Raw genomic sequence first — 17,748 nt, 5'->3', positions numbered from 1 at the left:
GGTGAGCAATGTTGTTGCTGAGTTCTGCACTGGCTGAAGTTTCCGAACTGTCTTCAGAGGCAGCCCTATGTATAATGCATCGCAGTAATCTAACCTAGCGGTTGGGACACGGGTGGCGCTGTGGGTTAAACCACAGAGCCTAGGGCTTGCCGATCAGAAGGTCGGTGGTTTGAATCCCTGCAACAGGGTGAGCTCCCGTTGCTCGGTCCCAGCTCCTGCCAACCTAGCAGTTCGAAAGCACGTCAAAGTGCAAGTAGATAAATAGGCACCGCTCCGGCGGGAAGGTAAACGGCATTTCCGTGCGCTGCTCTGGTTCGCCAGAAGCGGCTTAGTCATGCTGGCCACATGACCCGGAAACTGCACGCCAGCTCCCTCGGCCAATAAAGCGAGATGAGCGCCGCAACCCCAGAGTCGGTCACGACTGGACCTAATGGTCAGGGGTCCCTTTACCTTTCCCCTAGCGGTTACTGCGGCACAGATGACAGACAATCCCTGGCATCTTCAAGCTTGGGCTGGGAGAGACCCCTGTCTGAAACTTTGGAGAGCTATTGCTAGTCAGTGCAGAGCAAAATGGACCAACACTGAGCAAGATGGACCAATGGTCACACCGGCAACCCCTAGCCTAATAAGCTCTTGTCCCCGACCCCCCCCCCCACACACACACATAAGAAATCAGTGCAGCAAATTTGCAGTGGCAAAATACTAACTCATGTATCAAGGTAAAGCAACCTGGAGCAGAATTAAACCCATAAGGTAAAATTTACTTCTGGGGTATAATAGACGGCCTGCAGTGCTTTGTGATTTATTTGTTTTTGGTACAGGCCAGAACGTTTGTTTGTTTGTTTTGATATAGCAGCAAACACGCAAACACACACACACACACACACACACACACACACACACACACACCAAAACTACTGTGGTACCTTTAAAGTGGAATATCCACACACAAACACTAAAACTTAATTTATTATACAGGTGAAAATGCTAAGTTATATTTTGAGAAGTTGATGGGGCCAGAACAGAACCCTGTTAGCTTTGAAAGAGAAATAATTAGAGGTTCATAGAGCACAGTTTCCCTAAGGCTAGCAAGGTCAGAGCTGAGGCAATATTTTAACCAAGGACTTTGCAGCTTGCAATTTTCGCCGCTAAAGGATACCACCTCAATTACATGTGCCTTATGAACGTAACAGAAAGAAACATAGCTCAGGGATTTGCATGCAAAAGGTCCCAGCTCCAGGTAGGGTTGGAAGAGACTTTGGTCTGAGACCATGGGAAACTGTTGCCAGTGTAGACCCTATTGAGCAAGCTGGGCCAATGGTCTACCTATCTATGGTGCTACTGTTAAGCATTTTACAGAATTTACCGACACGAAGGGACAACTCATGCAGTCAAACCCACAACCAAGCCATCACAGCTAATACAGTTGTACCTTGGTTGCCGAACGCCTTGGAAGTCGTACGTTTCAGCTCCCGAATGACAGAAAAGTGGAACGGAGTGTTCCAGTTTTCGAACTATTTTTCGGAGGCCGAACATCTGGCATGGCTTCTGCAGCCAATCGGAAGCTGCGTCTTGGTTTCTGAACAGTTCCGGAAGTCGAACGGACTCCCAGAACGCATTCTGTTCGAGAACCAAGGTACAACTGTACAGGCTTTTTTAAAAAAAAATTATTACAAGACATTCCAAAATATATGTACTAAAGACAAAGTAAACCTTTTGTTTTTCATTGCAAGAAGAATGTTCTGAATCCAAGAAAATGAAACTTTGTCAATAGATTGGGATTAACATATTTAAAGCTATACATTTAAAAACATACTAAATAACACTCCAATCTAGGTACCTTTAAAAATGGAACGTTTGACTCTAATTGCGATTTACGATCATGTGTGATAATGGGATAAGAAGAAATTCTATTACAGAAAAAAAGATTTTGCCTTGGAAGCACATTAATTAACTGAAATAATGGGCAGATATTTTACGTGTAACTTTCAGGCACTGAAAAGAAGGAAAATTATAATTTACTTAGGCAGCTTAAAACTATAATATTTAAGTAGCTTAATTAAACTTTTACTATTCTAAATTTGCCTGCCAGTTGAACCCTGACCGCAGCTAAATTGTACTCTCAGATAAATGGCTGCAAGATACTTACCCAGATACAACTGCCTTGAAGTGACCAAAGCTACACATTTAGAAACACAGCAGGAAAGCTGGCAAATATTTTTCTGCTTTCCACATGCTCTTATTCAAACAATTGTGGTTGTGCTAATGGGTGGAACTCAATTTATTGTAAATGTTTTGCTTCTCTTATAAAGAACACACAATATGTGAACAGTAACGGAACAGAAAAATGAAGTGTAGCACCCTGCTTTAAAAGTGTTTAACATTTGTTGCCATTTAAAAGCAACAAAACAAATTTGCGTTTTCTTTCATTGTGCCTTAAATTCTGGGTTATATCCAATGTTATGAGAATGGAAGGGTTAGGGTTGGCGAAATGTTTCTTTTCCTCCCCCACTTCCCTCCAATTCTTTTTCTTTTTTTAAAGTGGAGTTGTTGTTGTTGTTGTTGTTGTTGTTGTTGTTGTTGTTATGAAATACTTTATTTTAGAATGATGAGCAAAGGGATTTCTGAAACTGCATACATACACTTACACGCCATTGGCTTGTGCGTCGGGAAATAAATTAATGGATAGGAATTCATACCAGGAAATGGCAGGAGAGTGCTGGAGTCCTTGTGGCTCACGAGAAGACCCATCCCAGGGCTTGAAGAGGGCACCAGTGAAGGTGAAAGAAGCCCCAAAGTGGAAGCCCCTGAGGTGCAGTGTAGCTTTGTTTAGGCTGCTAAGCTTCCCTGCCTAACAGCTGCCGCAGCCACTTTCCTACACATCCTCCAGCCGGCCCTAAAACTTCAACTCTAGATATTTTGGTCTGGATTGGAGAGAGAGCAGAAGAGAGAGCTGGAGAGCAGGAAAATGGGTGTTTACAGGCTTTTTAGAGGGCGCTCCCCACTTATGCAATTGTCGCTTATGCGCACAGGGGCCCGGAACGTAACCACGGCATAAGTGGGAACTTAAGACTCTGCACTTTATCAGCTCATTATAATTCCTCTATTATAATGCTACACACAGTACAACTCTAAATTGCGAAAGCAAGATGTGCCTCTACTGCTCGGGAGAAGGAAGAAAGGTTCAATGCCTTCCTTGCTTGTGGCTTTCCTCTCAATGGCATATTTGGAGTATCTGTTTCCGAACCTAAAGGACTGGGAGATTATACAGACCAGCCTAATTTTGCTGCCATCCAATTCAAACTTGTTGCAAATCTGTTGGATCCAAGATTCCAAGGCAGAAAGGCAACTGATGGTAGCACTGTTTCTGCATTTGATCGGATTACAAAACAAACAGGATACTCGGGACTTGATATTGGGAAGGTACCTTCAAATACAGAATATATTTGGGTATCTGGCCAAGGAATACAGACTGGGATTCCCTGACAAGCATTCCTGAAACATGGTTGCAAAGACCTCTTTGTACAACAAATCCTCTAGCTCCTCTTGTTTCTTACCTTCCTAGTCTCCTCCATCTTCCGAAGCATGTAAAAGAACCTGGTCTGTGTTTGGAAATGCACCAAATAATCTGATATGTGAAAGGACTAACCTTCAGTTTTAGAAGTCCATAATAAATATGATGACAAATATTGCATAAACAGAAACAGATAGTGATAATCAGAAAAAGGCTGAACATAGTGTTCACTGAGTTCTAATAAGGCTGGTCTCAAGAGCTAGAGAGAAGTTTCTCCATTACTGTCAATTGGATGCAAAAGAGACATTTGCATCAACTTCTCCCATAAACAACAGTGGGAGTCCCACATTTATGTGGAATTGCAACGCATCAATTTGGATGTAAAAGAATGGCCTGCTTTGTTCACAAAGGACAACAGCCCAGCTTCCTCTCTACAATGAATGGCAAATACAGCAAAGGTACCTTTATTCTGTGAAATCGAACAATGTCACCATTTTTGTAGATTTGTGGAAGGGCATCTCTGTTTACATTAAAAAGTGAACATATCAGCTTGGCATCCGATTGGTCCACAATGGTTATCACTGAGCAATAATCTGTAAAGGAGAAAATATAGATGTAAAAAAGTTGGCACCATATTTCTAAAAGCATAGATTAATACATAAAGGATCATGATGTCAGGTAACATCATGAGAATAAATACAGGGATGAGATTATAGGATTCCATATGCTTTTAAGAAAGCAAAACTATTTCCTAAGATTAGCCATGCCAGAAATTTTACACCTACCTCTGTTTAAAAAGTGCATGCATTTTCAGTAATCTTGACATGTCTACAGATGTGAATGGGTTTGAAACTTTCATAAAATTACTAACAAATCTTAACACTGAAGAGAAAGTATTTTATTTAAATTCAAGGTATCAAGTACAATGGTCAGCCAACCCTTTAATGGCCAAGGGTGACAATGACACTTTCTTCTGTGACATGAGGCAAGGAGGAATGATTACCATGCAATCTAATTTTCATTCAGTACTGCTCCATTTCTTCACATCTAGCTAAGGTGTTAGTCTCCGGAGAGCTAATAATTGCCAGTTGTGTGGCAAGTCTCTTTTTGCTTAGCTTTACCCTCACTTAAAACAGCCATATGAAGAGGGCAAATGGCTTAAACCACTTCCTGTTCATGCAAAGTAAGAAGCTACAGACTGTTTAGACTTTAGAGAGAAGCACTGCAGGGGGTTGAATTAAGATGACCCATGGGTTCCTTTCAACTCTATGATTCTATCCGCACTCAAATCTATAACAAGTTAGGAGCACACCCTCATTGATACATATCTTCAACCTCCTTAAGAAGACCGAACAGCAGGGACAAACATGTATGTTCTGCAAAATTTTTATAACTTTAATACACTAATATCCCGCCCTTCCTTTCAAAGGAGCACACAGCAGCAAGGCATCAGTGATTTAAAAAAAAACTAATTAAAATACAATAAAAACTTATTTAATACATCTAAAAATATCTTACTATTATAACATATATATTCCACATTTCCTTCAAGGTGCCCCTCTCTCCAAGTTATTCTCACAACAATCCTGTGAGTTAGGTTAAGCTGAGAGATGATGACTGGCTGAAGGTCACCCAGTGAGTTTCAAGGCAGATTGAAGATTTGAAGGTGTTCCAGGTCATGGGTAGGCAAACTAAGGTCCGGGGGCCGGGGCCGGCCCAATCACCTTCTAAATCCGGCCTGCCGACGGTCCTGGAATCAGCGTGTTTTTACGTGAGTAGAATGTGTGCTTTTATTTAAAACGCATCTCTGGGTTATTTGTGGGGCATAAGAATTTGTTCTTCTTTTTTCAAAATATAGTCCGCCCCCCACCCAAGGTCTGAGGGACAGTGGACTGGCCCCCTGCTGAAAAAGTTTGCTGACCCCTGTTCCAGGTTTTAGTCTAATAGTCTAACCCAGAGTGGTCCAACATGGCTCTCAGACTGCCTGCAGCCCTCAAGGCCTTTTCTGGCGGCCCTCAGCAACTTTTGATGCCCCAGCCCTCACAGTTCCTTCCCAAAGCTGGGTAAGTGAGGCACTGGGCTTTGGGAAGGAAGCTTGAGGACTCTACCAGGTTCCTAGAGTTCTTCCGCCTCCTTCCTAAAGCCTAGTTAGCGCTTGCCCAGTCATTGATCCTCTAAGCACTACATTCCATAACAGTATTGGGTATCAATGCCAATTTTCATATTCAGGACATCATCCTTTAAAAAATTAGTTTCTAATGCAAAGGACAAATCTATTATTTCTACAGGCTCTGGCAGAAACAACATATAACATTTGGGCTAAAACAACACCAAGTTTTGATATAGTTTACTAGATTTGCCCATCATATTGGAAACCATTAACATTTTTAGATTAAATAGTGCTAACTAGATCTTAATGTGTAAGAGATGAAAAATTAAACTTCCTGTTAGGTATTAGAAACAATCTTGAGCAATTCACCTAATTTCCTCTGTAAGATTAAATGCAAATTGCTTTGTAGTTTTATTGCAAGGCCTCCTAGTATCTCTAAGCCAAGCCTTTAATCAAAGAAGCCATGAATATAATAGTCTACAGTGTATATTACAAATACTTATTTGTAATTCTCTGCCAGCATTGCACAACACACTCTAGGATTACAGTATAAATGAGTTAACTTTGAGACAGGAATGTCATGTTCAACAAATAGTTAGGGAATAGTTCCAATGAGGTGCTTTAAGCCAACAGCTAATACTACAAAAAATATTTCAGTTTAATTTTTTACTTACTGTAAAGCAACTATTCTCAAAGGATTAGTCCTGAGAAACAAGGCCTAAGAAGTATGATACTGAATTAGCTGCTTGTTTAACTTTGCAAATTATCTTCAGGAAATAGCATCAAAGTACAGTTAAGTGTGCCACAGAGGTGTAAAAAGCAAGTAGGAACAATACATTTAACAAGCTCATTAAAATCTGACAGCTTGTTTTAAACCTATATACTGTGTACCTCACTTTAATTAAAAAGGTGAAAAATTGCATGCTGGCAAGATATACAAGTTCTAAGGTAACTCAAATTTAAATCTAATATTTTCAAAACTCAACAAATATACAGGCTGCTTCAAGTTACAGCTCTGTGCGTCACTACAGGGTTATCTCAGTTCAGACAAGCAATACAGTACACAGTGTAAAATACTTTCACAAAACATGGGATCTCGCCATCGCTTAAGGAGAGAAACCGTGTCAGTTCAACAGTGCAAAACTAATGCTGATACATCCTCATGGATTACCAAAATCTGGCACTGAAGTACAACAAATGCTTATAAAAATTCACTCTACCATATTCTTTTATAATGTGTTGGATAGAATGCATCTCCAAGGTGACTTTCTTTCCATAGCCTGAAGGCTCTTCCTAGCACTCTAATAATCTCACCTTACATTTTTGTTTCAAAACATGTGGGATTGCAGAAAAAAACAACTTGAAAGCAAACAGCTTGCATGGCTCACAGACCTAAAGCCAAATGAAGATTCCAACCATTTTTTTTTTTATTATTATTATTATTATTATTATTATTATTATTAAATTTGTATACTGCTCTCCATCTGTAGATCATGTTCTCATGCCTTAATTGTTAGTTTAAAAAATCTATCTCATGATTTGGAATATAGGGAGTTAGCCTCTCCCAGGTATCTTATCACATCAGGTGACTGGAATACAGTGGTGCCTCGCAAGACAAAATTAATCCGTTCCGCGAGTCTCTTCGTCTTACGGTTTTTTCATCTTGCGAAGCACGGCTATTAGCGACTATTAACGGCTTAGCGGCTATTAACGGCTTAGCGGCTTTAAGAAAAAGGAAACAAACTCGCAAGAACTCGCAAGACGTTTCGTCTTGCGAAGCAAGCCCATAGGGAAATTCTTCTTGCGGAACGACTCAAAAAATGGAAAACCCTTTCGTCGAGTTTTTCGTCTTGCGAGGCATTCGTCTTGCAGGGCACCACTGTAGTTATATCCACTTAGGTTTGTTGCTGCATATGAAATTGTATTTTTAAAGTCCTACACTTCTGTGATGATATGCCAAATGTTAAGATAAAAAAGGTAAAGGACTCCTGGATGGTCAAGGTCCAGTCAAAGGTGGCTATGGGGTGCGACACTCATCTCACTTTCAGGTTGAGGGAGCTGGTGATTTGTCCACCAACAGATTCCCGGGTCATGTGGCCAGCATGACTAAAATGCTTCTGGCACAGTGGGACACTGTGACAGAAACCAGAGCGCACAGAAGCACCATTTACCTTCCCACTTCAGCAGTACCTATTTATCTACTTGCACTGGCATGCTTTTGAACTGCTAGGTTGGCGGAAGCTGGGACAAAGCAACAGGAGCTCACCCCATCACGCAGATTTGAACCGCCGACCTTCCAATCAGCAATCCAAAGAGGTTCAGTGGTTTAGACCACAGTGCCACCCGTGTCCTGGTTCTAAATGTTGAAAGTATCCTGGCACATTGTATGGAAAGTAAGTGAAACCCACCAGTGCTGGGAGTCTAGTTCATACACTTACTAGAATAGCTCTTCCATATATGTGGGTGGGAGACACTGAACTCTCTAATACACCCATCACACACATACAATATAAGGCAAGATATATGTCATAGGTACACATATTTCTCAAAACACTTCTTCCTAAGAAAGCACATATTCTAGGAAAGACATTCTAAAGTGTGTGAAATGGCCCCTAGCACAAGATAGATTGAAAGCCCAAAATGCTATTCAGTATGGAAATCAGTAACACAAGAAACACAAACTACATTTAGTATTTTAGTGGCTAAAGAAGCTTTGAATGACACACAGGGTGCAGTTTCCATTTCGGAAACATCCAGAATGGATTTCAGGGTAGACAAGCACACCAAAAACAGAGAAACTTTAATAGTTTTGCTATAGCAGTTTGAAAATACATGCATAGATATATGCAAAGATGAAAATACATGTTCTATTTCCAACCTCTATGGGCCTTTCCACTGAGACCAACAAGCATCTACGGTTTTACATGTATGCCAGAAGCAGCTTCCCAACTGGGATCGATCTGCAATGCTGGCTTTCGAGCAAGTGGATCACAGTTGCTTACCAGCATGAGCAAGGTGACAGGATGGGTTCTGCTGGTCATGCCAACTTTCCTATTACATCGCCCTTCCAGTAAGCAGCAGCGACTCAGCTGCCAGGAAGTCAGTGTAACAGCTCCACACCAATTTGCAAGCCATTGCTGATCTATGTATTTTTACCAATCAATTCAATGGAAGTGAGTGTTCATCTTTATTCGATATCTCAACTCTCTGTTCAGGCCACTGAACAGTGTACTTCCCGCCGATAACAAGTTTGGGCTTTTGTAGAGTTCCAGGTTGTATTGTCTGTGATTTAGATCAATTGGGTTAAGTTAGTTTATTCTGTAGCAAGTCGCAAATTTATGCTACCATGAAATAATTTAATTGTATTAGCATTGTTTAAGAATGGCAAAAAACAAAACAAAAAGCCAACCTATGGAAATGACTTTAAGCAGTAAGTTGTAACACCTGACAAAATTACTTAACAGCTACTGTAAGCTTGCTTGGCTTAACTGCAAAAGAGGGAACAGGGAAATATTAAGCCCTCACAGCAGTAGTTGGAGCTACAGTTACTTCTATGTCATTAGAGACCCTAGCCTGGATCCAATTGCCATTTCATGGATTACATTTTCTACCATCAGCTGTGAAGTCTTCAGATATCTTAATAGGGGGTTGCCAACCTTAAATTTCCATTTGATATCTTCAGTCGAGAAGTGCCCTTTCTGCAAGTGATTGTCTAAATCCCCTTTTGGTTTTGACCATTTTACATTTAAAAGCTACAAGTGGTGAGGAAAGAGAAATAAGAGGAAATCTGCCTATCCAGAAATAACATTTTAAAAATCAGCAACACCTTCTGCAATATCCTAAAGGATAGAAAATCATAATCTTTTCAGCTCTCTGCAGCTCTCCAGAAGGGGAAAAAATATCCCTATTAAAATTAAAGACTGAAAATCTCACAGTGAATGCAGTTTTCTCAGACATACAGACCTAGCATAACTAAGCATCAAAAGATGCTGAAGTATAAGAATCTAAAAGTTTCATCTTGGCTACAGGAAGACAATTTCTATACAGAAAGAACTAGTAAATGTTAACCATATTGATATAACTTGTACACCAGAATTGTATTTGGCTTTACATACTTTTTTTCTTAATCTTCTACAAACTACATAGGAGAACAGCACAGACACAATATAAGATATGGAGGCCTTGTTCACACATAACACTAAGCCATGGTTTGCTTAACAAACCATGAGTGAAACCACAGTTGTCCCACAAACAGGCAAGTATGCTTATTTCTCCAAAATTTAGTTTGTTTTCCAATTACTAAACTCATTCCTTTATAGATTGACCACCTGAGACGCTCGCCAAACAAACATGGTTAAGGAAGAGTGCTGGATTCACACATAGCACTGGATCATAATTCACACAAACTAAAGTTTGCAAATAATCAGCAAACCATGGCTTCAGATTGTTGTCAGGAAACAAACCATAGTTAAGCTGCTAGGTAGGGTTCACACAGTGCTAAAGCTATGGTTTAGCATTATGTTTGAAGCAGATCATTGTGTCCTAATAATGGCAACACTATTTTTCAAACATCTATTTTAAATCTATTTCTATTCCTAAGTTTAATTCAAGAAGAGATAGATGGCAATAGCTGATGTGCTTTATGAGTACCCTAGTGATCCAATGATGGGGGAACAGATAAGTGGGCTTTTTACAAAATTTACAACCCACAACGCAACTCATTCCAGTTTTAGCCAAAACAAGATCTTGAATCATTCTAAAGAAATCCATTAGTAAGGGTTACCATCACAAGAAGGTAGTCAGCCTTAAAAAAAAACAGAACAAAACAATACCCAGCACAACCGGTCAAACTTAACAAATTGTTTGTAAAACGTATCATCTACAGAAGTATTGCTTTTGTTCCCCGAGATCCTGGCAAAAGGAATAAGATGGGTTCACTAAAAAAAAAAAAAAAGTTTCCTGGGAATTCTGGATAAAAATAATTTTCATTACTGCCACAGTCTGCCTTGCCAGGATACAAGATCACCATTATGAAAGAAGTTGACCAGTTTAGAAAGTTCTTTCTATGACAGAAAGCCTTCTATCATCAGCTCAAATTATCACAAAACTAATGACCAATATGCAAATCGCTCCATTCCCTCCAAAATTAGAGCAGACACATTATTTTCCAGGTTCATGCCTGCAATATAATTTTAGTTTATAAGTGAATATGAGATGAAACTAATGATATTCATTTTAATTTCATTTTGTGGAAAAATAGACAAAGCATATGGTGTAATATCTGTAATAACAGATGGACCATTACCAGTTCTTGATACCAAATTTAATTACCCCATCCATTTTTTAAAGGTCTGACATATAAATTATTGTACCTCATGGTGCTTTATTCTTTTTTTTTTCTTAACTGGGATGTGAAAACACTTATCTTTCAATATTTCCAACAGTTTTATGTTTAAATACCATTACCACAAACTATGTTGGGTTTTTGTGCGACTAAAGTCATGTTCATTTTTAAACAAAAGTAGCGAAGGAAGCAGATCCATTTTCAAACACCACGACCAAAGACTAAAAAGGTAAAGGTACCCCTGCCCGTACGGGCCAGTCTTGCCAGACTCTGGGGTTGTGCGCCCATCTCACTCAAGAGGCCGGGGGCCAGCGCTGTCCGGAGACACTTCCGGGTCACGTGGCCAGCGTGACAAAGCTGCATCTGGCGAGCCAGCGCAGCACACTGAAACGCCGTTTACCTTCCCGCCAGTAAGCGGTCCCTATTTATCTACTTGCACTCGAGAGTGCTTTCGAACTGCTAGGTTGGCAGGCGCTGGGACCGAGCAACGGGAGCGCACCCCGCCGCGGGGATTCGAACCACCGACCTTTCGATTGGCAAGCCCTAGGCGCTGAGGCTTTTACCCACAGCGCCACCCGCGTCCCTGTTCGACCAAAGACTATGTTCCTCTATTTGTCAATCCCAAAGAGCAAAGAAATCCCTCTTGAGTTTCTCACCGTTGCATCAAATGGTGTGCAATGAATAGGGAGGTTTCCACAGCTTCTCCACAAATGAATAAAACTTTCACCTATTGCCGAAGACATTGGGCTGCCTAATCTCCTAGCCACGCTAGCATGAATTTCTTTCCTTTTCAAAGCTAACCATGGTCAGAGTTTCATCTGCCCTAACCACTATAAACTCCAAGTTACAATACAACAAGCTCCCATTTCCAAACTTTGATTTGGAGTTAGTGATAATACTGAGCACAACAGGCAAACCCCATTTTAGGCGCGACCAATATGTGCACAATTGCACAGCAGTGAACCCAAAAGTTGACGCGGGAATGTCATAAAAGAAGTCACTGAAAGGGTGGGACAGACCAAGGTGGCTCACCAAGGTGAATCTGAGCAAGCATTCTTTACAACAGCTTTTCTCAATCTGTGGGTCCCCAGATGTTGTTGAATTACAACTCCCATCACCCCTAGCTAGCAAGGCCAGAGCTCAGGGATGATGAGAGTTGTAGTTCAACGTCTGGGGACACACAGGTTGAGAACCGCTGCTTTACAGGAATCCAAGCATCCAGGAAGCATTGAGCAGTTTATCAGAAATCATAAAGGTAAAGGGACCCCTGACCGTTAGGTCCAGTCGTGGACGACTCTGGGGTTGTGGTGCTCATCTCGCTTTACTGGCCAAGGGAGCCAGCGGACAGCTTCTGGGTCATGTGGCCAGCATGACTAAGCCGCTTCTGGCGAACCCGAGGAGCGCATGGAAACGCCGTTTACCTTCCCGCCGAAGCAGTACCTATTTATCTACTTGCACTTTGATGTGCTTTCGAACTGCTAGGTTGGCAGGAACAGGGACCGAGGAACGGGGGCTCACCCCGTCGTGGGGATTCGAACCGCCGACCTTCTTGATCAGCAAGCCGATCAGAAATCATACAATGACCCATAATTGACTTCTTGCTCATATTTGCTATGAGATTTTTTTTAAAAGCAGAACACTTTGTGAGTTTTATATATTTAATAATACATACCCGTTCCTTTGCATTTATATGGAGGCTTGAAGAATTTCACAGCACCATAGAGGTTGACAATAGTCCCGCCTTTAACACGATTCAAAGGGGTGTATGTGTAGCTGGGGGTAACAGGCTAACAAGACAAAGCAGAAAGTGATCACATTCAAGTCAAATTCTGTAGCTATTTTAAAGTGGCAAGCTTCTTCTTTTCTCTCTCTCTCTCCTTTTCTTTTGCCAAAACTTTCTTTAGATACAGGGCCTAGATATCAGGTCCATTATGAACACCAAACAAAACATTTTTCTTTGCTACTGGTCATTCCATCAGAATACTCCTTCCTCCTTTGGAAGAATTCCCCTATAAGGAAAGGTTATAACAATTTGGGGTGGTTTTTTGTTTTTTTTTAACTGTACAGAAAAGGTGAGCGGGGAGTGGATATGCTTTGTGATGTATAAAATGATGTTGGGGTGTGTGTGACTATTTTCATACTAGAATCTGGAACCATCCAATGAAGCCGAATGTTAGGTAATTCAGCTCAGAAAAAAGAAAGTGCTTCTTTATACAGTACCTAATTAAACTATGGGATTTGCTCCCACAAGAGGCAGACAGCCACCAGTTTGGGGGGTTTTAAAGGGGGATTGGACAGATTCATGGAATATAAGGCTATCAATTGCTGCAAGCTATGTCTGTTATATATGTTGCGGGCCTGATTAGGCATTAATCTAAGTGAAGAAAAGAAAGAGACAAGAACCTATATCATAACCTTCAAGGATAGATTAAATAATTAGTTTAACTATCCTCGACAAACCAAACTTCAAAACAGTGTAAAGCCACAACATGTTTTGATTAAATCCTTGCTATATTTAATAAGCGCCTACTCATTTGTTGCAAATTCATCTTGTTATGTTCTCTGACATAACAAGCTAGCTTGGCCATTGAAGCAAATTCCTACATTTTCTCTCTGTATTTATTAATGGTTGGTATCGTTGCTGATCTCCATTTTTCTGCCAACAAAAATATTGTTGCCAACACCATACAATGACACAGATTCCTTATGTTGCTGTATAACTAAACCATCTGTATAGTTTTAACAGAAAAAAAACCACCGGGTCCAATCGTAAGTTAAATGTTTCTAGTACAATAGCACTGATTCATTTCCATAGTTTTAATAGTTATCACACATGTCGATTGATCATTTCACAGGATGTTTAAAAAACCCATTTGCTGTACATTCTGTGGTTGGAATAAGTGTGTAAGCTACTTACATGAGAAGAGAAAACACATGGGTCCAACATATAGAATGAGAAAGCCAACTGATTTTTGATCTATGCCCATTGATTTTTGACACACTAGAATTTCAGTCTGGCCCTAGTGAGTATAGAATCTTGCCAACCAGTTGTACACATGTCAAAAAATCTGCATGGTTTGCCCTCTCCTGATACAGCAATATTTGCTTTAATAAAGTTTTGGAAAGGCTGTTGGAACACATGATTTTTTGTACTTTCTCCAGTAACCAGCAGAAGGTGCCACAGGCATTTTAATTATTTCTGTCATCACCTTGTTCTGCTGGCTAGCCTAATAACAGTCATAATACTTGCAGACCACCTCCAAGATGTTCAGGAAATTAGCACACTTGTCAGAGTTTCTGAGCCTCTACAGCCTGGTGTATTTTTTATTTAGCGGAGCTGCTTGAAAAGAATTTTTCTATATATGTAAGACAAATTAAAGTAGCTGGAAAACACATTCATAAAGCATTCCCAGCCTCACAGTGTAAAGAGAGATGTCCAAAGGAGGAAACCTAGGATGTGTTTGGATTTATTCAAAATTTCTGGCCTATTCTCTGCCTTATTCCTTTTGTAATTGTGTTCCCTACAGCAGCTAATGCAAAATTATTTTGAGATCTATAGCCATTTCTAAAGTCCATCTTAAAGTTGCTGTAAAACTTGTTCCAGGCACTGAACTTGCGATGCCTTCTGCAATTTAAAACAAAAATAAAAGAAACACCAAAACAAAACTTACCATGGCTATAGTTTCTGAACCAGTAATTGTACTGGATGACCTAGTACAAACCTGCGGAGAAAAACATAACTGAAGATTGTTAGAACAAACTGGAAGACAATAAGGACAATTTCAGTTTTCTTATTCCAGTATTTTAAGATGGACATTCTTTGTTCTTTGAACAAATATATGCTGGAAGTTAATCTATTATGTATAGATAACTTAAAAGATAGAAATAATAAATGTATGCATTTTTATTACATTGTAATTTAAGTGAATTGTCTTATGTCAAACATATAGCAAATGCTACCTAAATATTTATGTAAACCAACAATTCTAATCAACAAACATTTATAGTTTTATAGACTGCTTTATCTCAAATATCTGGGGTTAGTATAAAAAAACCACAAACTAACAGAACAGAATAGTTTAATAATGCATATTTCTATTATGGCCAATATAAAAAAAAAATTGAAGTAAAGAAAATTCACTAAAAAACTGTACATGCTTTTCCAACTTAGCCCTGAGCTCAAAAGGGCAGATCAAATGGGTAGGATTTAAAATATTTCTAAAGGTTTCCAGGCTGTACTGGAATAGATTGAGGGATAGTTATTCCCTTGGTAATTTAAATTTCTGTATTTTATAAAACATACTGCACAAGTGTACTCTACGGCTACCTAGGACCTAGTTTGCATGTCATGATAAGCCAGTTTACCTGGCTTTGTATATGAGTTAATAATGGATGTGCCCCAGAATGAATTCTTCCCATCCACGGAGCTCAAGCAAGCCTTGTCATGTGATATAAACTCAGACAGTGTTTTGTTTGAAAACAAACCATGGTTGAGGTTTGGATGACACAACAAACCATAGCATTTTTTATTTTATTTTTTGCACTGCCACATGGATCCAAAAGGGAACTTCACTCAAAGTAGCTCTTTCAATTTAAAACGAGTCTTTAAGAAATAATATGAATTAATTTATTATCAGCATTTTTAACACTCAATGCTACAAAGATATAGTAACAGAATACCTACTTGGTGGGTGCTTTCTCTGGTTTTAATTTTCCTCTTCATTTTTATCTACAAAACAACAAAGTGACTTCAAAACTATCCCAGCCTATAATGGCACAAATGAGAATCCCTCAATAATTTCAAATTTAAATTTTATACAAAATGTGTGCATCTAATTTTTCATATTTCAGTTGCATTTGTCAAAACCACTTATCCTTGGGTACTTAGAGCTGCCTCTTTTTTTACTGATCCTTCTCCTGATCTTAAGAAAAGCTTTATTTACTCAAAATTGTTTCAGGCTGCTCCGATAGGTGCGAGGGCATGTCTAGAAAAGAGGTGGCAACACTATCTGTAGTCAATGGAATTCTGCCCAAGGTTTTCACTCCTCGCTAAATACATTTCATAAAGATTACACGAGTATTCATACTGGACACATACGTTTTATAGCATTAAGATTTGTGCAAGTTATGGTATTGATTTTACATTGGTGCCAATTTAATCACTATCGTATTAGAGATGGGCACGTCTTACCCAGCTGCCTGAATGATTACTGTGCTTTAGGGACTTCACTGAACTTCACAGATGCCTACATTCCCCGAACTATATTTTGTGCTTTGTGAATTGTAAAACAGCAAACTGGATCTTGTGGGCACTCATGACTGTGAAACCAAATCCTTCAACAGAGAGAGAATCCCTTTTCCAAATCATTTCTACTTTTGAACAGGCAGTTTACTTTGGGCAGCAGACACTTATCTGGACATCTGGGAGGCATGCACTTAAGTACATGCCTATACTCTGGGCAACTTGACTGTAGCTGTAGTATTCCCTTGTTATTCCCCCACACCTTGCAAACTGTAACCTGCTTCCCTTAACTCTCCATCCCACCCTTACTGTATCTGTATTCTTTAGAAACAAAAACTACCTTAGGGGCTACCCTTACCTGTCTGTCAGGCAGGCAAAAGGCCAAAACAGGCTTCACACTGCTATTGGTGGTCTTCCAACTCCCCCAGTATTCATGGTTTTATCTTATGAAAAGATAACATGTGGCTTCTCTAACCAACATCAACAATTCCCAAAGTAAGAGGCGCTAGAATTCCGGACTGCCTTTATATCAGACTATTTGTTTATGGGGGCCTTCAGGTGTATGTAAGCTGGTTGTGGTCACTCAGTGGATATTCTGCATACACTTACGGCTGATCCACACTTACTTTTCCCTGGAAAGAGTGGGGCAAAGGGTAAATGTGGATAAGCCCTTAAACTCACTTCACGTGTTAACTGTTCCATGGCTGAACCCTGGCACTGAAAATAGCTTAGCCCTGGTGAATGAATCCTGGTTTAAATGAAATAATGTTTGTAATAACAGACTTGCACAAGTGCCTTTTTAAAACAATGAAATGATTAATATCTGGTCGCTTTTTTTAAGTTACACATTACTGTTGTAGAAAACATCACAGGGTGCTCCAGGAAATTAAAGATGCCAACCCCAGGAATACATGCAACTGTAAGAATCATTTTAAAAATAAAGGTTCTCCTAATGTTCATACTGCTAAGCTAATACAGCATGATTAGGTCTTTAATTCCAATCTAAAATGAACTTTTCATTAGTGGTAGCAAACAGCACATGTGCCTTTCGTTTTTCTCAAAAAGGGCTTGTGAGAAGTTCCATGTTAATAAAAATAAAATATGACTAATAGCCTTCCCAACCTTGTGCCCACGAAACATTTTGGACCACAACTACCATCATCTTTGACCACTTATTGTGCTGGCTTGGGATGATGGGAGCAGTAGTCCAAAATATATGGAGGGCACCAGGTTGGGGAAGGAATTTCAACCTAGTTATCCAGCACCCAACCTGGTGAAGCTCCCTCAACAGGTAGAGAGGAAATGTTGAGGGAGCTTCACCATTCTGACATTCTGATTGTCATATAGCTGATAAAGGCATGCGGCAACCACATCCTAATTATAATTAACTACACAGCAAATAATGAACTAAACATTAGGTTCAAGAGAGTACATGACGAATTGAAGAGAAATCTGTCTCCCTTTGGGCATGCAGAATTAGTTGTTTAGCTGTAATATCCGAGTTGCCTTTCACTTTGGCAAATATTCTACACAAATTA

General features: G+C 39.8%; 1 protein-coding gene across 3 annotated transcripts in view; it reads right to left on the bottom strand.

Moving 5' to 3' along the window:
* Positions 1-17,748, bottom strand: part of POT1 (protection of telomeres 1) — a 60,709-nt gene that overhangs the window by 32,199 nt on the left and 10,762 nt on the right. For all 3 annotated transcript variants that reach the window (XR_013394564.1, XM_077935830.1, XM_077935831.1), the window contains 4 exons: positions 15,653-15,697; positions 14,640-14,690; positions 12,641-12,755; positions 3,977-4,107 (listed from right to left, as the gene is read on the bottom strand). Coding sequence is in view for 2 of the 3 variants with exons in the window: in XM_077935830.1 (XP_077791956.1) it covers positions 3,977-4,107; positions 12,641-12,755; positions 14,640-14,690; positions 15,653-15,697 (342 nt within the window). In the remaining variant the exon portion in view is untranslated. The remainder of the gene's footprint in view (positions 1-3,976; positions 4,108-12,640; positions 12,756-14,639; positions 14,691-15,652; positions 15,698-17,748) is intronic.

The sequence above is a fragment of the Podarcis muralis genome, chromosome 10 (assembly GCF_964188315.1).
Source record: "Podarcis muralis chromosome 10, rPodMur119.hap1.1, whole genome shotgun sequence".
Lineage (NCBI taxonomy): Eukaryota > Metazoa > Chordata > Lepidosauria > Squamata > Lacertidae > Podarcis > Podarcis muralis.
Note: the sequence above shows the minus strand (reverse complement) of the source record. Positions and strands in the feature narration are given on the sequence as shown.